At 51.2% G+C, this 22,159-nt stretch overlaps 1 protein-coding gene across 2 annotated transcripts; it reads right to left on the reverse strand.

Annotated features, from left to right (window-relative positions):
- Positions 1–1,077: 1,077 nt before the first annotated feature.
- On the reverse strand, positions 1,078–21,795 carry UFD1 (ubiquitin recognition factor in ER associated degradation 1). 2 transcript variants are annotated; one of them, XM_069496728.1, is made up of 12 exons: positions 21,710–21,795; positions 18,360–18,492; positions 17,967–17,999; positions 14,606–14,727; positions 11,158–11,288; positions 8,831–8,903; positions 5,611–5,679; positions 4,746–4,811; positions 4,433–4,480; positions 3,693–3,781; positions 2,854–2,882; positions 1,078–1,908 (listed from the first exon to the last, which is right to left on the reverse strand). In XM_069496728.1, exons 1-12 carry the CDS (start codon positions 21,710–21,712, stop codon positions 1,904–1,906), a joined length of 801 nt encoding a protein of 266 aa, XP_069352829.1. In that variant the 5' UTR covers positions 21,713–21,795; the 3' UTR covers positions 1,078–1,903. The 2 variants fall into 2 exon arrangements, with proteins under 2 accessions (XP_069352829.1, XP_069352828.1); XM_069496727.1 differs by having other exon boundaries at positions 2,801–2,882.
- Between the last annotated feature and the right edge of the window lie 364 nt (positions 21,796–22,159).

Here is a 22,159-nt window from a genome sequence, read left to right on the forward strand (position 1 = left end):
ACCCACGTAGTGGACTGCCAGCCCCTCTGAATCCCATCATTTGCTGGGGAGCCCCTGACAAGGCAGCTGCTGCCAGGAATGACATTGGGTCAGAAAGCTGCAGTTGTACCAAGGGCCCTGCTGCCGTGGCGGGCTCAAAGACCAAGCTAGGAGAAGATACTGAGGAAGGCTGCAGCACGAATGACCAGGATCATTGCTCCAGCTGACCCCACTTGCCATCAGAAGGCCCCAACTGCCACCAGAAGGCTGAACAGTGGACGCAATCCTGGCCCAAGCAGAGTGTGCCTCCAGCAAAGGACAGCGAGGAGTTTCACTGCGCACACAGCGGGGACTCCTTAGGGAAGGCGAAACCCCAGGGCCAACGCCTACTGTAACACCTCCTTCATTATGCTTCAATGGCAGTGTGTCAGCCACCGCGATCCTGCAGTGGAGGCTGCCTGCCCAAGGGGGCTTGTACCTTTGCTGGTGACACTGAGGCCTCTCACGTGCGGGCTCAGGTAGGCCACCACAGTGCTCACACCTTCCAAAACCACGTCCACTGCCAGCGATGACGGTTTGTGCCACAGGCCCAGCCCTGAACATCATGACGCTTGTCAGTGCTCCTTACTGAGCACACGTGGGCATACCCTGAGGCCACCAACCTGCAGAAGGCATCCTGTCCTCTCCTGACTGTTGGGAGGATCCCTGACCAGAGCAGGACCCCTCTGCCTACAAGCTGGGTGAGCTCGGTACACGGGGGGGGACCCTGCTGGGCCTTGTTTCTCACTACATTCTCCAGGAGATGCTGGAGAGGAGCACCTGTCTAGTGGCAGGATGCAATGTGGACACCTGCAAGCAGGCCTTCTTCCAACTCCTGGTCAGTGGCCCAACCACCAGGCCATGTTGGCACCTAATCAGACATTTAGAGGCAATCCAGGTTTTAGTCATTGCCTGTTTTTATTTGAAATTCTTGACTTAGAATAATTCTCAAGGAACAAATTTAAAATAATTGGGATAGCATGTCAAAAGATCTCACATTATAGAAAGTGAAGATCTGAGACCAAATTAATATTACTCAAAAATAAAGACAGAACAGCAGAACCTTGGATGAGTCAGTAAATTAAAATTGAGGCGGGGGGGGGTCGAAAGAAGTTGAAAGAGGAATATATCTTTAGCACTTACTCATTCTAGCTTTCATGTTTGTGTTTCTCCATGGAGTTGTTTTACTATAGAACAGGTTCACTAAGGAGTCAGTTACTTCCATATGAAATCAAAATAAAAGTGCAAACCTATTCGGATCAGGTTCTTCTGAGGAGTGGTGCTGTTGAAAAAAATATGTAAAATAAAAATGGAAACGCCCTCAAATACTTAAATTGCAGCCAGAGTAGTGGGACAGCTGCTATTTATAGAGCACGTATCTATTTAAACCACTTTTTTCTAGGCCAAAGGCAACGCCTACACAATTGACCTGGGAAAAGAAAGGATAAATGAAGAAAGAAAAAATGGCTCAAGTTAGACAACTCAATGCCCTCCACTGGTTTTGTTAGCAGTTAGGGGACTCTGCTCCCTCTGAGGCTGTGGAGCCCCCTCGAGCTGAAAGCACGAAGTGGCAAGGAGGTGGCCGCCCACAGGCCCTCAGAGGCAGCTCTTTCTCTTTCCTAAAACCAAGCACGTAACTACTGCGAAGTCCTGCTGCTCCACTTCCAAGTCAAACTTGGTAATTCTTAGGTAATCTAAATCAACCTGAAGTAACGGGCGTTCTCTGACAGGAGCTTCACCCCTTCAGAGCCAGTAACTAGAAGTCAGTATGCTGCAATGGATTCTTTTATTTGCCAATCAGCCAACAGTCCCGACTTAGGGTTTTCTTCCCTTTTTACGCAATGACTGTCCTTCTCCAGAGAAAGCCACGAATCTGCCTCCAGCTTCATCCTAGGTGTGAGGAGAAAATACTATTTTCAGAAACTCCCTAGAAGTTAAAATGAACGCCTTATTCTGTGGGTTCATGTCAAGAACTGGCTTTTAGAGAGAAAGCCCGCCTGTGGCTGGTGCAGCCTGGATGGGGAGTGAAGGAGCTGGAGGAGGAGGTCTGACTGGGGACCACGTTTGCTCTTGAGCCAGGAAGGTCCCCAACACCATGTCAACCTGAGGAACACTGAGGCCAGAAGTGGCTGTGCGTTGGCCTGGAGTGTATAGAAAGCACAGTGGTCTCTGTCCCCAACCACCCCAAGGGCTAGAGGGGAGGAGTTCAGTAGTAAGTAGGGGCTGGTGACAGGTCCTGCAGCCCATCTTGAGCAGGCTCATGGCACATCTGTCCTCTACCCTACTCCTGAATCCCCAAGGGTCCAATCCTTTGAGAAAAGGAACCAGGAAAGCAATGGGTATGAAGTGCTACTGTTCTAGAAATCCACATCACACACAGGTGACTGTGTTCCAGTGACTGCTGGGCCCGGCCACATGGCCACAGTGCCCATGTCTGCAGGATATTCAGTTCCCACCATCCCTTATCCTATAACCAACCCGCTCAGCACCCAGAGACTGGAAGCTCAGGGTCTCTTTAGAAGATGGGGCCCACCCAGGGCATGTAGTTCTCTGATGTCAGAGCCTGGAGTTGGCCTCCAAGGAGGACTGGGCTCCTGCCCCCCACACTGCAAGACCTCAGCCTACACACACCCCACACCAGCTCTGCAGAAAAAACAGGTGAGCAGAGGCACCCCACCCCAGCAAAGGGGAAAACATGACAGGAACACCCCTGCTCAGAATGGTAAGAACTCCAGTCATTACCAGCAAATAAAACTTCTCATTACTAATGAAACACACTCACCTCTTCAACCTTTTTGACCAGTGGACGTGAATTTCTGATGAAAGTGATCTTACCAAGTTTAAATTCATAATTGGGAATTCCTCTGTGAAGAAGACAAGGAGAAGTGTTGGTTCCAGGAAATAAAAAAGGACTCAAATTTATTTTTGACAATCAAGAGGAAGATAAGCAGAAAAGACGCCGCTGCACTCATCGCCTTAGGCCAGCCCCCTGGTGCTCCCAGCACCCTCCCAGGAGGGAGACAGAGGCAGCTGGTTCCTGGTTCGGCATAGCCCGGCGTGGGGCAGGGGCCTGCAGTTCTGGACCTGCCTGTGGCGAGGGGCCATCTGAAGGCTCGGGAGGCCCTCACTGTCTCTGTCCTGAGCCCCACAGACCCTCCTGAAAAGGCTACACTCTCAATTTGCTCCGTAAGAGACTAGGTAAAATCCCATCTCCAAAGTCCCCTCCTGCTCTCCTACCCCATCCCTGCCGCCGCTGTGATGGCCACCAGAGGGATCTGCTGTGAGTCCCTGGACCCAGCGACAAAAGTGCATCTAATTGAGGCAGCTCCTGCCTCCTCCTTTTAGGGAAGTTGAGATAATGTGACCTGATTGATTATGCAAAGTCACAAAACAGGAAGCAGGCAGAATACCAAATAGGAACTAGAGAGATTCTGAGTAAGAGAGAGATCAAATTGGGTGCACATCTTAGGAAAGCCATTTGGGGCAGGAGGAGGCTGGACCTTGCTGGCCCTGGGCAGGGACGGTGGAGGTGGGGGTTTTAGTCCCCTCGTAACCCGCAGAGCCAGGCCTTGTCTCCAGAGTTGCAGTGAGGCTGCCCTGCCCAGGGGGCTGGTAGAGACGCTCCCTGGATGGTGGCAACATATCCAGCAGGAGCAGGGCCAGGACAGACCCACCTTTTAATGTCTCCAGGCTTGATTGGGGAGGGGCTGGGCTCGACCCCTTTCTTCTTTCCATCCAGTCTATTTCCGGAGCCTGAGAAGGCCTAGACAGGCAAACAGGAGAGTCGCACATGAGCCCGGAGCGCAAGCACCGCAGCCCTTTGCTCAGAGATCACTGGGGGTGCTGCCCAGACCCCTCAGGGGACTGCCATGAGCTGAAGAGAGCCACCTGGTCCAAGGCCGCCCAGCTCGAGCCCCTGTAGGTGGGGTGCTGAGGCCCCTGGTGACAACGCAGCTTCCCGTATGCTCAGTCCCACTCTCTCTGCTGCCTCCTGCACCCCAGTGCCTACACATGAGCCACTTCTCCCAGGTGCCCAGGGACCCTGGCCAGCAGCTGTGCTGAGGGTCATGTTCACAACTTACAAATGATACAGGCAAAGAAAAAAGGGAGCATGTTTTAAAAAAGACAAAGCAAATGTAGTAACATCTGGTGAACCCAAGGGAAGGGTATATGTATGTCTGCTGTAATATTTAAACTCCTTAGTAGGTTAGAAATTAAAAAAAAAAAAAGTTGGGGCTGCTGGGAAGGCTTCAGGAGAAAGCGGGTGCCCGAGTTGCCTGTACACAGGTGCCCAGAGGCTCCCTGCTGCCGCCCGCGAACGTAACTGACAACAGCTTGAAGCGAATGCCCTGGTTCCGGGGAGCAGAGGGTAGGGCCAGAGCACAGAAAGTCCGCTGAGTGGCCCAGTACTCACGCGGAAGCCCAGCTCTCCAGCGTAGCTGCTATGGTCAGCTTCAGCTTCCTGGCAGGGAGACAGAGAGGCAAGAGGTGAGCTTCTCAGTGGGGCAACCAGCTTCCCCCTCGAGCCTCTTATTTCCTTTGTTCTATTGCTGCCCCCACTCCCCACAGCTAGGATGTCCCCCTGGAGCGGGGCTAGAACGGAAGCAGGGGACGCGACCATGCCGGCACCAGCAAATGTCACACATAAGCTGCTGTCGGGAATTCACGAGGCAGCACTGTTACAAAAATGGGCAAATGTGGCCAAGGATGCTGGAGGCACCACTTACTGTCGACTCCTCATGCTGGACTTGTCTTTCGGGTTCTTTGTAGCCCAGGGGAGCGTCAAAGTCCACCTGTGTTTCCAAGATGAAAAGTATACTTTTCAGACATGGCCACACTTGGCTTTCTTATGTTTTTAAGTGAGACAACTGCAGATCCACATGTAGTAAGAAACAAGACCAGACAACCACAGGCACCTTGCCCTGTGTTACGCAACAGTCACATCTTATAAAACGGCAGCAGAGCATTGCTGCCAGGGTTGTCACCGTTGGCACAGCCACTGCTCTTACTCAGGGTTCCCTGGTTTTACGCGTACTTGTTTGTTTAGTTCTACACAACTTTATCACCATGTAGGACTGCGTACCCACCACAGCCCAGATGCTGAGCAGTCCCAACACCACAGGGGTCCCAGCTTGTCCTTTCATAATCACACCCAGCGCCTCCCAGCCCCGTGAACCAGCCCTAAGCCCAGGCAACCACTAATCTGTCTCCCATCTCTAAAGTTTTGTCACTTTAAAGATGTTATTAATATATAACAATGTAACTTTTTGGGACTGGTCCTTTTTGCTCAGCACCATTCTCTTGCGATCCAACTAGGATCGCCGTGTATTAATAGTTCATTCCTAGGGCTTCCTCAGCTCATGACACCGTTCACTCCTTGGCAGGTCAGAGGTGACTGTGGATTTAGCCCCCTCAGCACCAGCAGCAAACTGCCCTGAGACAGATCACTAGGTCTGGGACCTTCTTGTGACATTCTAACTGCATCCCCTTCCTTGTCACCCAAACAGTCCCCTGAGGCCCTGGCCTGCAGCAGCCACCACCTGCCCATCCTTCTGGAGCCAGAGCTCATTGTAACAGGACAGCACCACTCACGTTCATGTCACACTCAATGATGGACACGGCCTTGTCGGGTTTGGTTTCCATCACCCGCAGTTCATAGATCTGTGGGAAGATGCAGACATCATTTGACGGGTCTTGGCAGCACCAGGGGCAGCTGCCCTCAGGCCACTGTGGCATCAGCTCCTGCCCCTGACACACCCGAGCTGCACCTTCTGCTGTGAGAACGGGGCTGCGGGGGACGGGCTGCCCTTGTGCCTCTGCTCGACAGACGTGTTCCCCATGTGGTTAGATTAGGTGGTTACACATCAAATTGCAAAAGACACTAGGGGCCTTTGACCCAGAAACGTCACTTCTGAGAATTTATTCTAAGTAAATAATTAGCTACATACCCAAGGAGAAAATTCTAGGAACGCTCATTCCAATATTGCTAGTAACAGTGTACAGATGCTCCGCAACTTATGATGAGGGTATGTCCCAACAAACGCATTGTTAAGCTGAAAATATTTTAAGTTGAAAATGCATTTATTACAGCTAACCTACCAAACATCACAGCTTAGCCCAGCCTACCTTCAATGTGCTCAGGACACTTACATCCGTCTACGGTTGGACAAAATCATCCAACCCAAAGCAGAACCATGGTAAGTTGGGAACTATCTGTACACCCAAAATGCCTGTCAATAGATCGGTCAAACGAAATACTATGCAGCCAACAGGAAAAGAATTTAAAAACCAGTTTTGCTGCTGTGTGTCTAAGATGACCTGTGTATGTAAAAAAGTACATTAAAAAGTCCAGAAACTAAAAGTGGCCGTTATCTACCCTTTCCTGCATCATTTCAGGTTCTTTCTTTTTACCTAGAGTATGTCTTGCTTCTATAATCATACTAAACATTCTAGATAGTCCCACTAATTAACAAAAACCTAAACAGGACCCAGTCTATTTTAAAAAGCATCTTAGTTACTAATATTTAACAGACAAGGAATAGAAAACAATATATACATCCCTGTGTGGATGTACCACGCTTTATCTACTCAGTGTCTGGGCTGTTTCCAGTCATTTTGCTATTGCCAACAACACTGCCATGAACATCCGTCTATGTCTCCTGGGGCACGTGATGTCTCTACAGTCGTGTCTTCAGATGGCACGCCACAACCAACACGGTTGGGAGCAGAACTGGAAGACAGTACACTCGAAATGCCAGAATACACTGCATGTAATAAGGTAAGCATTCTTGTGACGCCTTCCTTTAGTTTTACATATTGGCATGATATTAAATACATGTCTTACTGTGGAGCCACTTTCCAAGGGTGGTACCCCTCAAACTACCTCTAAAGGACCATTTTTAAAAAATGCCTAGTCTCCTGGACTGGCACTTGGTCCTCCTGCCCAGTCTCCTGGGGTGACGCTTGGTCCTCCTGCCCAGTCTCCTGGGCTGGCGCTTGGTCCTCCTGCCCAGTCTCCTGGGCTGGCGCTTGGTCCTCCTGCCCAGTCTCCTGGGCTGGCGCTTGGTCCTCCTGCCCAGTCTCCTGGGCTGGCGCTTGGTCCTCCTGCCCAGTCTCCTGGGCTGGCGCTTGGTCCTCCTGCCCAGTCTCCTGGGCTGGCGCTTGGTCCTCCTGCCCAGTCTCCTGGGCTGGCGCTTGGTCCTCCTGCCCAGTCTCCTGGGGTGACGCTTGGTCCTCCTGCCCAGTCTCCTGGGCTGGCGCTTGGTCCTCCTGCCCAGTCTCCTGGGGTGACGCTTGGTCCTCCTGCCCAGTCTCCTGGGCTGGCGCTTGGTCCTCCTGCCCAGTCTCCTGGGCTGGCGCTTGGTCCTCCTGCCCAGTCTCCTGGGCTGGCGCTTGGTCCTCCTGCCCAGTCTCCTGGGGTGACGCTTGGTCCTCCTGCCCAGTCTCCTGGGGTGACGCTTGGTCCTCCTGCCCAGTCTCGTGGGCTGGCGCTTGGTCCTCCTGCCCAGTCTCCTGGGGTGACACTTGGTCCTCCTGCCCAGTCTCGTGGGCTGGCGCTTGGTCCTCCTGCCCAGTCTCCTGGGGTGACGCTTGGTCCTCCTGCCCAGTCTCGTGGGCTGGCGCTTGGTCCTCCTGCCCAGTCTCCTGGGGTGACGCTTGGTCCTCCTGCCCAGTCTCGTGGGCTGGCGCTTGGTCCTCCTGCCCACACCAGAATACACAGCACATACCCGCACCTCCAGAGTTCACCAGGAGCTGGGTCTGTGGCCATGTGCCTGGGGCTTATGGCAATGTTAAATTATGGTAAGTTTCTAAATGTTCATTCTCAGCTCCTTCCTGCCCCTAACCTCTGGCAACCACCATTCTACTTTCTGTTTCCAGGATCTGACCACTCTTAGAACCTTATATAAATGGAATCATATAGTACAGTATGTGTCTTTTTGTGTCTGGCTTATTTCAGAGAATAAGGACCTCAAGGTTCATCCATGTGGTAGCATGCGACAGAATTTTCTTCCTTTTTAAGGCTGAGTTAATATTCCATTGTATGTGTGTACCACATCTTGTCTATCCATTCATCTGTAATTTATTTTCGGCTCTGGTATGGGTTAGGAACCTCGTTTCATTTTTCTTCACATGCATAATCGAGTGCTCCCTCCCCCAGTATCTCATTTGCTTGGTGGCGTCAATGCCACTTCGTGGTGGGACAAGATTCTTGCTCCATTGGCCCACGGCCTTACTTGTCTATCCCAGCACCGACACCATACTGCATCTTAATTACTGGAGATTATAACACTCAGCTACCATAGATTATCTTCCCTATGGGTGACTAGATCCTGTTTGTCAGTATTTTGTCTACAGTCTTTAAACCAGTGTCCACGAATGAGACTGACTTGTAATTTGCTTTCTCTTACCACCCCTGTCTAGTTCTGGTGGTCAAGGTTAGACTGTCCTCAAAGAATGAATTGGGGAATATTTTCTCTCTCTCTCTCTTCTTAGAATATTTAAGAACAATTTTATTTCTTGAATGTGAGGAAGAATTTGCATATGTAACCATCTGGGCCTGCGTTTCCTTGAATAAGACTTTTCCAGTTGAATTTCTTGACTGGTTATAGGATTATTTAGGCTTGAGTCATTGTTCGGTTATACTTTTTTATAGGAAGGAATTTATCAACTTAAAATAAGGTGTCTCTAGTACCGATATAAAATTTTTCATAGTCTTTTTATCTTTTAAAATTTCTGCCTTATCTAAAAGAGTCATTTTAGAGGGTGGGGACTCTTGTTAGGCGCGACCACATCGAGCAGGAGCAGGGCTCACCTTCTCATTGTAGTTGATGGCAATCACATCCCCAGTGGTCAGACAGGCAAAGTTTCTCAGTGCGTTCTCTAATCTGCAGACACACACTGTCAAGGCAACATGGTAACATGGACACTTAAATCCAAAACAAGTTTCCTTGAGGGGTTAGAGAATGACCAGTGGGTAGACAGGGTGTACCATGCTGGTACTCAAAAGACACAGCTTTAAGACAATGAAGTATTACTCAGTAATAGGAAGGAACAAACTCCTAATGTGCAGTAACATGGACGAATCTTACAAACACCCTGCTGAAGGAAAGAAAGGCAAAGAACCAGCCACAAAAGGGTAGCAGAATCCCATCCACACAACACCTTGAGAAAGACTGATGAGGATGCAAGGCAGCTCAAAGGTTGCTGGGGCCAGGGGCTTGGTGGGGACTGGCAGGAAAGGACCTTTTGGGAAGACGGAAATGTTCTGGTTACATGGGTATACACGTTTGTCAAACTGTGTGCACTTCTTAGGGTATATAAATTATACCTCAGGAAAAGTGATTAAAAAAATCCTAGGGCAGCACTGAAGAAAGATAGATTGAATGAATCATAGATAGGGCCCTTCAAATGTTCAAAATCAAAGATGCTTTCTTTCATCTACACTTTTGTTGTTTCTGTCTTTTAAGCTGGTAACCGAACTTTAGGGGTATGCTCTAGAATAAAAATTAAAAAGGAAAAAGTTACCAGCAAGCCCTTTTTATAATAGTAAGTAATAATTCTTAAAAGCTACACAACCCAAATGCCCCCACAAAGAAATGTCTATTCACATGGAAGAGTTTAACCACATCATCCTCATCAATTTGTGGAATTACTTTTGCATAAAAAGGTCAAATATAAAACATGGCTCCAGAACCTGCCACTGTGATATGGCATATCCCAGCCAGGACTCCCAGAGTCCCAGAGGGTGAAAGACAAGGCTGCTAGGTTCACTTCTCTTGGCCAAACAGCTTTCCAGAACAACAGCTTTGTGAAAAGTGCTTTGTGCAGGAGGCTTTCTTTGCCCCACACAGGAAATGGCATACTACTGGGGTGCCCTTCCCTCAACCCTCCTGGTACCCTACAGGGAGTGCTCCAATTCCTGCCCAGCAGCGGAGCCATCAGACCCCGACTACTTGGGCACTGCAGGCACAGCTGTCTCCCTACCTTCTCTGCTCTGCATTAGGAATGCTTCGCCCAGACCCTCAGCCAGACCAGGAACCACCTAGCTAACTCTCAAGTGACAAAAGTGACACCCTTTCTCCACACACTAAGTCAACTATGCCTGTGGAAGCAATCTGACAAGTCTGCATGGCAACATGTGTAAAAACCCAGGGAGGACCAGAGGGGCCATGGCCAGAGGCCAGCCCACTCCCAGCCACTGACAGCCGAGAAGCACAGCACCTCCAGGTCAGAGCTCTGAGGGTGAGTTAGCCAGTTCTTCCACAGATGTCCCCCTGCCTGTGGGACAGGAAACCCTCGCGCGGACTGTGCTGTGGGCAGCATGCTCAGCACGGCCCCCTGGTCTAGGACCCAGCCAGCAGGGAGCTCAACACGCCAGCGTGTCCAGGACATGGTCAGCAAGGGCTTAACGTGGCCCCTCTGCACCTAGGACATGACCGGCAGCAGCCAGCACCTGCTCCTAAGGACGGGCCTGGAGATGGTGGGCCAGGGAGAGGGAGGCAGCTTTTTTTAAACTTTCTATCTGTCCGTGTTGTTCAGCTGGGTTTTTTATTTTTTTTTTCAAGAATGCATTTTTAAAAATAGAACGGCTCTTACTCCATGATCTCAACAAGGCCAGCTAGGGCCATAGAACTAGAGATCTTAATCATGGTTCACACAGCACACCTCACCCACGCCAGCCACTTCCCAACATTATCAACACATGCACGCGGCCTAACTTCAGAGGCAAATGTAAAAATCCCCTAGAACCTAATATCTTTGCTTTCTGCTTACTCAGAGGCAGAAATGCACTCAGTCACTGCTACCTACCCATCAGCTGGGGGTGAAGGCAGACGAGCCGTCCTCCCTCCTCCACTGGACATACTGTGCAGCCTGGGCTCTGTGCCCGGTGACACAGTATACCTGAAAGAGGGGTTCTGCTTTGGCTTCCAGGAAGTATCTGGAAATGACCAGAGGAGGCCCTGAGAGCATGCAGTGCGCTCAGCCAGAGCCAGGGACGTGCTCAAATCACAACTGCAATCACAAATGCGTGGACCCCAAAGTAGCTACAGGTTCAAGGAAGCACTGGATGTTTAGCGACTGCCAGCACACCTCCGCTCTGTCTGGAAGGACACTTCTTCCCTTTTTTCAAAAGGATACACGGCTTTGGGGTTGGTAATGTCCAGGAAGTCGGGGCTCTGAGGCTGGAATTTGGAGTAGGTGGCTACTTGAAGGTTGACACTCTCCACCTGGACCAGGCCCCCTTCTTCCAAGAGCAAGTTCTGCATCATCTGAAAGGAAGAAGAGGCCACATGAGACTCCTGGAGATTAAGTGGCCTCCATAACTGTTGCTACCTGTACACCGGGCAGGCCAATATTACCTGGGTGCCTGGACAAAGAGGAGCCTGAGATAAGACAGGTAATTTAACTGTGATACAGAGTCAGGAAGGAGGGAAAAATCAAGTGACATGGAAAGAAGAAGGCCAACAAAGGGGTGCTATCGAGGCCGCTGCAGCCGGCAGTGTGAGCGTGTCCCCGCCAGGCCTCCCAGGGGCAGAGTGCTCCCCCAGGGTGCTACCCTCCTCCCGCCCCCCATGCTTCTGAGCAGCCTCACAGCAGCCTACAAGGCAGGCCCTGGGCAAATAGGACCTCACTGAGGGAGGCTGATGACAGCACAAGGTGAGATGACCTTGCATGGAACAGCCCATGACAGCTGAAGCCACAGGGCGGTGACAAGGCCCCAGAGATGTCTCCTATGGGGTGTATAAAAAAACCAACAAAAAGCAGCCCCCACAGGCCTCTACTAAACCACCCAGCAAGGTGGACGATGGTTGAGGAGAGACCAGTGGGCACCAGGTGTGTGAGGAGCCAGGAGTCAGGTCACAGGCCAGGAATGAGAAACCTTGCGTGTCCCAGGATGGAATTTTGCTTTTATTATTTGAAACCTTCTTAAAAAGAATGTCAAACATATACATGAGTCGACAGAACCACCCAAGGGAGCCTCCACACACCCGGCCCCGACAGTTCAACAGCAATCAAGTCACGGCCATCCCAGCCTGTGTTGTCAGCGCCCTGCTCCCTGCCCAGCCCCGCCCACGCTGGACTCCCTGCATGAGCCCCCTTCCAGAATGCTCCACCAGGAGCGGCAGTTCAGATGTGACTTTAACAGCCCAAGGAAGGGGAGCTGAGGACTGTGGCACGGCTGAGAGGGAGGCAGCGTGCGTGGAGGGAGGCATGCTGAGGCCGAGGCTGTGCCTGAAGGGAGTCCCGGCCCAGGCCACAGGCCAGCGAAGCCCACCTGTGGAGGCCCCGACACACACAGTGGAAGGTGCTCATCAGTCGGGATGGTCACAAACAGCAGGTGGTCACTCTAGCTCTGCCAAAGGCCACAGGCAGGCACACAGGGTGGAGAGGTAACCTGGGTCCTGGTACACTGGGGAGTGATGCCCTAACAGGGAGTGCTTTAAGGTTCAGAGTCAGCCTGCTGCAGGCAGACTTTTTTGGGAAGTTTCTCCATGAGGCGAGGGAGGATACCCACCGGCATGAGGCCCGGCAGCACACACAGGGCAAGGCTGCAATCCTAGGCTTGACGGAAGCCTGGCAGGGCTGGGGGTGGGGCTGTGTGTCCTCACGCAGAGGACTGGAGGCGGGAGAAAGGGCTACGGGCAGAGGCAGTGAGCAGGCAGGAGGAGCCGAGACCTGCCTGCAGCCCGGCCGCCCCTGTGAGGTACTGCGAAGCACGAAGCACACAGCACAGCAGGCACACACCTGGCCCAGAACGCACCCACATGTTCACAGGCATCCCCGTGCAGGGATCGAGGTCGAGGTCAGAGCACCAGACCCCACCTACTGGAACAGCCAGCACTTGTTCCAGGCTGGGTCACCTGAAGCAGCTCAGGAGCTCCAGGTGAGATAGAACCTACCAATGGCCAAGGGAAAGCAGTTCTTGCATGCCTGGTGGCTCCAGCACACCTGCCTGCCCACGCCAGAGCTGGAAGGCCAGCGCAGGAAGAGGTGGCCTCACACCCCATGTTGGCTCCAGGACCCCAAAGAGGCTTCCCAGGAGACATGACATCTCTTAGAGAAAGGAATTAAATTGGTTTTCTGGTCCAAAGTGGTCCAAGAGCTTGGACAAGTGGCCACCCAAACACCAAGGTTTGAAGGAAAACCTTCAAGGTACAGGGTCTCCCCAGCATCAGCACCTCCTGTCTCACCTCTACAGGTGAGCCACAGAGAAGCCTCTGCAGACCCAGAGGGGCCTGGGGAGGTAGTCACTGCCTGACACTTCAGCCATGTCAGTGGCTTCTGTGACCAGTGCTCTAGTGGGTGAGCAGAACACAGCCTCGGGGCTGCGGGGCACCTGCAGACACTCACACGGACAGCAAGGGATGAGTGGCAAGAGTTGGGAGGGCAAGGAGGGGAGCGAGTCGGGGCGAGGTTCTGAAGTGCAAGCGCACCCACAGGCCAGGCTGGGCAGGCCCCCCAGGTGGGAGGCAGCACAGGAAAGCCAGGCAGCAGGACACGCTGTGGAGTGTGGGCTCCTGCGGGGGAGATGCTGGCTGCGCCCTGGGACCGAGGCCACGCCCGTGGCGGCAAGGGCACGGTCACCTACTGCAGGAAGGAAGGAATCTTCAGAACTTCTATTCATATTTAATCTTAGAAAATGAGAATTAAGGCCACCCCTTCCCAAAATTTGGTGAGCACAGGGACAGGGGACCAGCAAGGGAGGCGGGCTGTGCTTCAGAGTATCTCCCGTGGTAGCTCAGGGAGCACCCCCGAGTGCTCCCAGCCCAGCCACAGCTCCTGTGGGGTCTCTCAGTGTGGCCGGCATAGTTCACGCGCAAGGAGCACACGCGGGTCCCTCTGTGGGCTTCCAAGGCTCAGCGTGTCAGAGTGGGGAAGCGGAGGGGAGGGGGAGCCAGTGCCCCCACGGCCACCACGTGGAACCCCTGCCACTGTGGGCTCCTCCCCAATGTGCTGCTGCAGCTCTGCTGGCCTCTCTGGGGTGCACGACCCCCGGGTAAGCTCGGGTGGCGCTTGCGCCCTTGATATCCCAACCCAGGTCCAAAATGTCTTCGTTCAAGTCCACTTTACACAGAAAGAGCCTGAGTGCAAGAAGAAAGGCGTCGTTCCCATGGCAACTCAGTTGAGTGTTTTTGGAAGACTCAGTCACAGGCAAGTGTCTGAAAACACACATGCTGTGACAAAAACTACTAAAACAGCATAAAATCTAAAATGCTGTACTTACTAGACCACTTAAAAAATACTCTCGCTCCATTATTTTAAAAAAGCCTGACCCAAGAAATCACAGATGAACAGCCTGGCTGTGGTTTCTGGGCAACCAGTTGAGCAACTGTCAAAAGGAAAGGCCACAGGCACAGCGCAGTGACCCCAAGTGTGTCACGGCCAAGCACCGCATAAGGCACAGTGCGCTGTCCGGGGTTCCCCTCCCTCCCGCCGGGTCAGGTCGTGTAAAGATGTTGGAGCAGGAGGATCCGGGCCCCCTGCCCTGCGGCCAGGACACACATGCGGTGTCCCTGACTACAAGGCCCCCAACCTGACAGGCTGAAGGGCACACACTCCCCAAAGACCTCGTGGCCGCACTCACCCAGTGTGGGAGGTAGCAGATGCCCTCATCAGCCACAAACTCCAGCACGCCGCAGTGCGTCATGCGGTCCGAATTCTTATTGGTCAGTTTGAACAGCATGGGATAGGTAATGTTAAGTCGGCCTAAAAGGAAGAGAGAGGGTATGAGGCAGCTCCTGTGACGAGAAACTCTGTCCCCAAGGCCCTCTCCTGGAGGGAGCCTCGCCCCACCCCCCAGCAGGCACACAAACTCAGGGGTCTGTCCCCATCGGCCCCCACACTCCTCAGACCAGGACGCACCACCCCCTGTGACAGGCGGTGCGTGGCCCAGAGGAGCAGCCTGTGAAGTTTGACAACTCAGTAATGCAGCACTGGCACAGACCTGTGATCTTCTGAAATCACAATTTTAAAAAGCAAGGGGTTTGTTCACTTATTCATTAATAATCTAAGTGCCAACCACATACTGGACAAAAATCCCTACCTTTAAAACTTTCTAGTTAGAAAGGCAAGAAAGAAAACAAACAACCAGGCCGGGTACAGCGGCTCATGCCTATAATCCCAGCATTTTGGGAGGCCAAGGAAAGAGGATCACTTGAGGCCAGGAGTTCAAGACCAGTCTGAGCAAGAACGAGACCCCGTCTCTACAAAAAAATTAAAAAATTAGCCGGGCGTGGCGGGCGGTGCAGGCATGTATGCCAGCTACTCAGGAGGCTGAGGCAGAAGGATTCCTTGAGCCCAGAAGTTTGAAGCTACAGGGAGCTATGATGATGTCACTGCACTCTAGCCTGGGCAACAGAGGGAGACCCTGTCTCAATAAAACCCCCCCAAAAACAAACAAACAAAAAAACCAAGTGCACCCAGGTGCTGTGGGCAGAGCAGGGCAGGGCCACGAGGACGGGCTCCCAGAGGCCAAGTTCTCCAGGCTGGTCTCTGGGTGGGCTGGCCAGGGCGGGTAATTCCAGGCAGAGGGGCAGCCTGAGCACAGGCATGGAAGGGAAGAGGAGCCTGCGAAGTTCTGGAACTGTGGGCAAGGAGCCAAGATGGGGCTGGGACAGGTGTGGGAGGGGGTTGGGAAGGGGAGGGAGGCCAGGCTGGGCTACCACATGGGTGGAACCTAGTACCCAGGCAAGGGGGCAGCGTGGGCTCTCAGCAGGGCCACAACACTGTGTGTCCCCTCACTCCTTGAAGTCCTTGAGGTGAGGGCTGGAAGGGCCAGAGGCAGGCAGACAGGCATGCTGACTCAGGAGGTGCAGGGGCACAGGAAGGAGGGGCAGGCGCCAGGAGACCCAGGGTCCTGGGGAGGGGCCTGAGGAGATACTGATGGTGGTGATGGTGTTTGCCACATGCAAGGTCCTTATTCAGTCTTCCCAGAACAGTCAGGTAGGTACTATCACTACCCCCATTTATCTGTGGGGAAACTAAGGCACGCAGGTTAAGTAGCATGCCCAAGACCACACAGCTCATGAGTGGCAATGCCAGGATTCGAACCCAGACTGCTGGCTTACGTCTGGGGATTCAACCATCTGGGCAGACTTCAGCTTGTCGTTTTACCCAAATAAATCAACAGAAGTCCCATGTGGCATTAGGAGGCAAAGCAGACTGTATCTGGGATCTCCCTAAAAATTCCAATAAAACAAACAGAGTGAAGAGCTTGGGTAGGAGGCTACAGAGAAGAACCTCTGGAAACAGCACCTCACCATGGAGGTGCACAGGGGACAACTGCTCCCTCCTATGCCAAGGGTGACTCTGATCATAGCAGCATGGAGGCCACAGGCCCCTGTCCCCGGGGCACCTCTCAGCAACAGAGCCGCAGAGCTGACCCGCAGCTGGTCCAGGGTGAACTGGCTCAGGTTCCAGCCAAAGGTCCGAGATGGTTACAAGTGGAAGAGATGCCAGTGTCCCTTAGACCACCGACTCTCAAACTGCATTCAGTGATTTAGAGAAGTGCCTTGGGACTCCTGAGCCTTCTGCACCCCCTCACCTCCTCCAGCCAGAGCAATCACCCTCTATTTTATAAAATAGGACTCCCTATAAGATTTTATTTGGACAAAAAGGGTTTGTCACTTAAAACGTTTGAACACTGATCTGAAATACACCCCACTGACCCAGTCCCTGAGTCTCGTCTGGACACTTGTGCCAAGGCCACACCTGGTGCCACTCCTGGGTGAGCAGCCCTGAAAGGAAGACCTCTCTGCCCATCCCCTCCTCCGTAACAACAGGGTCTTCGTGAGGGCTGTGACCTCTCCGGCTGAACCCACTCGCTGGTTAAGCTGAGGCCTCCACTGGGTACAGCCAGAGCTGGAGCTGGCTCAGTGGTCACCTCCCCCCTTGTGGCTGGTACCAGATGGGCTGGGGTTGTTCACACACACCATAGCACCATCGATGCACAGGCACTGTGGACGTCCCCAGTTGAAGAAGAGGTCACTGAGGTTCAGAGAGGCCAAATCACTATTCAAGAGTCAGGCTGGGCAAAGAGCCAGAGCTGAGTGACACCAAAGCCAGTGCCTGTTCTCCACAAGCTATCACCATGTGCCCCAACACCAAGTGTGAACCCATCCCCCTGGCCAGTCCCCGCTCTCCTGCCTTATACAGGAGGAATTCACACCAGAAACACCTCTAAGTCTCAAAAGGCAAGGACTGCCCCAGACTGGCATCGTCCATAATTAGGGTTTTCTGTGTCCAGGCAGTGTGGAGCTAGAGCATGGGGTCTCCAGGCTGCTCTTGTGGGATAAGGGGTTGGGGAAAAGAGAGGAAGACCAGGGCCACTGTCACAAACTGTGGGCCTTTCTCACTCCTGGTAAGAGGCAGGAAACCAGCAAGAGGAGTGGCTTCTGGGGCAGAAGACAGCAGCTCAGTCTGGCATGGTGAGGACGTGCCACTGCAGCGGGGGTCAGAAACGTGGGTCTGGGGCTCAGGGAAGATGTCTGGTGAGGAGAAGAGAAACCTGCCTCGCAGCATCCTCCTGTGAACCGACCAGTTCTTCCCTTAGGAGGAAACCTAGTGAGTGAGCCCATCCAGAGTGCATCCGCTGCCCTGGCACTGTGCAAACCACTTGCTACTCAGACCTTCATTCCATCCTGATGGAATCCTGAGACAAGCTGGGGGGGCGGCAGGGGTCAGGGAAGGGAGGGGAACCCCCCTCACAGAGGAGGGACCTGAAGCACCCGGAGCAGTGACGAAGCTGAGTGCTCACTGGCCCTGGCCTGGGCAGCGGACCACCACCAAGCACCACCTCACCCTGGGTGTGCAACTGCCAGGGGTGATTCGCAAACAGATGTTGACAAAGGACACCTGTGTCCGCGTGTACCGACCAGCTTATGCTGATTCCTGACATCCATATTTACAGTTTCCAAGTTCTCAAATCACTTAAAGGAAATACTTACTGAGCTGATCGAGGGCTGAGGGTGGCATAATTACTGTGGAAAGAACATTTAACAATATTAACAAAATAAAAATAAAAAGGACAGACCAAAGGCAAGATGCAGTTTCTATTACGTCAAAAAAACGTTTTAAACAGTATTTTTAGGGTAGCCAGAATGTCACAGTGATCTTTCACAAAGAATCTTACTTGCTGTAATTTATTTTTGGGAACGGAATGGCTACCAGCCAGAACCTAACCATCAGTTAGCACCCGCCCCACTCAGCAAGTCTGGGACAAGCACCACGTTCACGGTAACACTCGCTTCTGGCTCCCACGTGCAAAGGACTGTTGGAGGCTACAAGCATGGCAGACAGGGCAGGAAAGGTTACCATTCAAAATAAAAACAAGCACATACTCTTCCCTCCTTTCTCCACATCTGACCTGTCATTAGGCCCTGCTAGCATGGATACGGAGAAGCAGCGGTACTGCGTGGAGAAGCGGTTTTGGAAGACCCGGGGGATCGGGTGGTCAAACATGTTGAAAGAGAACTGGAAGGAAGAAAGAGAGAAGAAGGCGTTAGAACTGAACAAAGGTACATTTCTTCATGTCAAAAGCCAAAAACACCTCAAGGTAGTTAATGCTGGTAAACATTGTTGAAGAACACAACATACTGAAATCTTCATTAACCAGGACACGCTGATTTCCTGCGTAAACTGCAAATCCTTTCTGCCCTGCCCAGTCTAATCCCTCAGATCTAGTTTCCACCATTTTTAGGAAGTGTCATCTTATTAAAATATAATACTAGCCATGCCAAGCCTGTCCTGAGCCTTTTTCAGGACTATCCCCCAACCCCTGTCCCCAGAATATGATAAAGTTTAATTTATAAATTAGGCACACTAGGAGATTAACAACTAATAACAAAACAGAACAGTTATAACAATATACTGCAAAAAAAAAAAAAAAAAAAAGTTCCGTGGATGTGGTCCCTCTCTCTAAAAATATCTTAATATTTTCAAACCATGGTTGACCCTGGGTAACTGAAACCACGGAAAGCAAAACCAAGGATAAGGGGGGGGAGTCTACTGTATTGCAATAATTATGATATTTAAAAAGAATATAAAAGCTCATGATGCGGTACTGTGGTATTATTTTATATACATATTATGTATACATATATATAATAACAAAGCCATATATATAGCTTTTCCCGGCTGAAAGCTGCCATAGCTCTTTTTAGGGTCTTTGGTTATAGTGTTGGGTGTGTTAAGCCTCAGGAGCAGCCTCAGGAAACAGACTCTCTCTGACCTTCACCTGCCTAAAGGCAGGACTTTAATCTTCCCCCATCTTTCTGATTGTGGATCCTAAGACCCTTATTCCAGAGAAGGTCCCACCCCACACTCTGAAGGCTAATCACATTTGGACACGGTGGTCCATAAAAACCCAAGATGACTGGGTTTGGAGAGCTTTTGGATAGCTGAACACATGAAAGTTCCTGGAGGGTGGTGCACCCCTACTCCATACCTCACCCTACGCATCTCTTCATCTGTATCCTTTGTAATATTCTTTACAATAAACTGGTTAACATCATTAATTGCTTCCCTGAGCTCTGTGAGCTGCTCTGACAAATTAATTGAGCCCAAAGAGGGGCTTGGGGGAACCCCAACTTGAAGCTGGTTGGTCAAAAGTTCTGGAGGCCTGGCATTGTGACTGTTGTCTGGGGAACTGAGCCCTCACCCTGTGGAATTTGATACTTTCTCCAGGTAGGTAGCATCAGACTTAAATTAGAAGACACCCAGCTGGTGTTCACTGCGTGGTGTGTAAGGAAAAACTTCACATTTGGTCACAGAAGTCTTCTTACGTGATGATTATTGCCATGCAAGAACATAGTTTGAGAGTTTCCCAAAGCAGGTATATATCCAAAAGAATTGAAAGCAGGATCTCAAAGAGATATCTGCACCCCTATATTTGCAGCACCATTATTCACAACAGCCAAAAGGTGGAAGAAACCCCAACAGATGAATGAATAAACAAAATGTGGCCAGACAGTGGAATATTATTCGGCCTTCAAAAGGAAATCCTGTCACGTGGTATAACACGGATGAACCTGAGGACATCATGCTAAGTGAAATAAGCCAGTCACACTTAAACGATTCCACTTATATGAAGTCCCTAAAGTAATCAAATTCATACAGACAGAAAGTGGAATAAGGGTTTCCAGGGGCTACGGGGAGGGGAAAACGGAGTTTACTGTTTAATGGGAAGAGTTTCACTTCTGCAAAATGAAAAAGTTCTGGAGGTCTGATGCACAACCATGTGAAATATTAAACACTATTGAACTATACACTTAAAAACGGTTACGATGGTAAAATTTATTTATTTTTTACCACAACTAAAAAAAATTGTCATAATAGACAAATATTTCTTGACTTGGTTCCAATATACATTAAGTAGAGGGAAAGCCACCAACTGATAAAGTCATTTACTACCAATTTCAGAATTAGCAAGCTTAATCAGCTATCTTTCTAAAATGCAAATATAGCATGCTTCTGCCTAAAATCTTGGTTGGTTCTTCACTCCCTGGAACTCTAGCACAGTAATTTTCAATCTTGGTCTCTCTTTCTTCTTTAAAGCAGAATTAGGTTCAACTAAATATTGCCCAGAAGCATAACAAATGAAACAGCCTTTCTGGATAAACAAAGCCAGAGGGAGTAAAAGGCTTCCCCTGAGTGTCTCTCCTCATGCCACCCCATCTAAGCCATTTCTTCCCTTTGCAACATGAAAGGGAAACATGCACAAAGTACCCAACACTCTTAACAACATCCTTCCAATTCACCAATGAACCTGACCTTCTGTTCTTCCCTTGCTGCTCCCTACCCCATGTCTTACTTTCCTTACTGGCACAGATCGGGTATTCAGTGTCTGTTAAATGGACAAATTTGGGAACAGAAACGTGATTTGACAGGGACAAACTTAGGATAAGATCTAATACTCATTCATTGTTTTTACTGAAATAAACAGGTGACATAAAGGTAATGCTGTACAGTGGTAATGAGAGAGCCCTGCAGCCAGACAGACTTGGCTTCAAATCTCTTCACTTCTGTGACCTCGAGTAAACTATCTCTGTAAACCTTAGTTTTCTCACGGTTAAAATGATAATAATAGTCCTTTTCTCCAAGGATTATTGTTGTAGGGATTAAAGAGGAGAAGGTGTGATGAGAGACCGCAGGTATTAAAGAAAAACTAACAGGAAAAGAATCAGCAAACATTAGCTACTATCGCTATCATTACTGAACACAGCGTCGCTATATCCATCCGAAGACACGAGCCTGGAGGCGCAGAGCTCGCGAAACTGGGGCAAGCGCTGGGTGTCCCCGCCACGAGGATGTCCCCCACGGATTCTCCCTGGGGAGTACCTGGTTCTGTCCCCACCCCCCACAGCCTTCCCACTAACTTTGTGTTTACGGAACCTGTTGCGTGTCTGGCACTTTCGAGACCCACGGGAGGACACAAACGCAGATTCCTTTTTACCCTCCAGAAGAACAAGCCCCGCTGAGAGGGAATGCGAACCAAGCACCGGACACGCAGGCGGGATCAGGGACAGTTCGTGGTCGAGGGTCCGGCCAGTGCCCAAAGCGCCCGGGACGGGCAAGACAGGCCGGACTCAGGCCCGGGTGACTCGGCATCTCCGCCGTCGTCCCGTCCCCCGCGCCTAGCTCGAGCCACAGTCCCATCCCCCATGCCCCGACCCTGCCCGGCAGCGCTTACCATGATGAACACCGTCTCGCAGACGCCGCTTCTCTTAGAGAACGTTAGGAAAGGAGCCCGCCGACTGTTCTTGCCGCAGCCGCCGCCGCCCGGAAGCCGGGACGCCCCGGGAGGCTCACAGGAAGTGCCGGGCCTGTGACCCGAGGGGAGGTGCCGAGGCCAAGCGTTGGCTTCAAACGGGGAAAAACAATAGGCAAAGGCCCTAGCCTCTAAAAATCTCCTTAGCATTAACATTACAAATACTCTTTAGTAATTTTTTCCCCGTCTAGAGGTAATTTTAAAATTATTTTAAATGACGTTTTGATCGTACTCCCCTCCAGACGAATTTAGTAGGGTCCATTCTCCTGACGACTACACTACCCAGAATGCACGTAAACCTTTCGGCCATTGCTTCAGCCATCTAGGACTCGGGCGGAAGTAAGGTACACATCCGCCTTCAAACCAGACCAA

This window comes from Eulemur rufifrons, chromosome 21, assembly GCF_041146395.1.
Source record: "Eulemur rufifrons isolate Redbay chromosome 21, OSU_ERuf_1, whole genome shotgun sequence".
NCBI classification, from domain to species: Eukaryota; Metazoa; Chordata; class Mammalia; order Primates; family Lemuridae; genus Eulemur; species Eulemur rufifrons.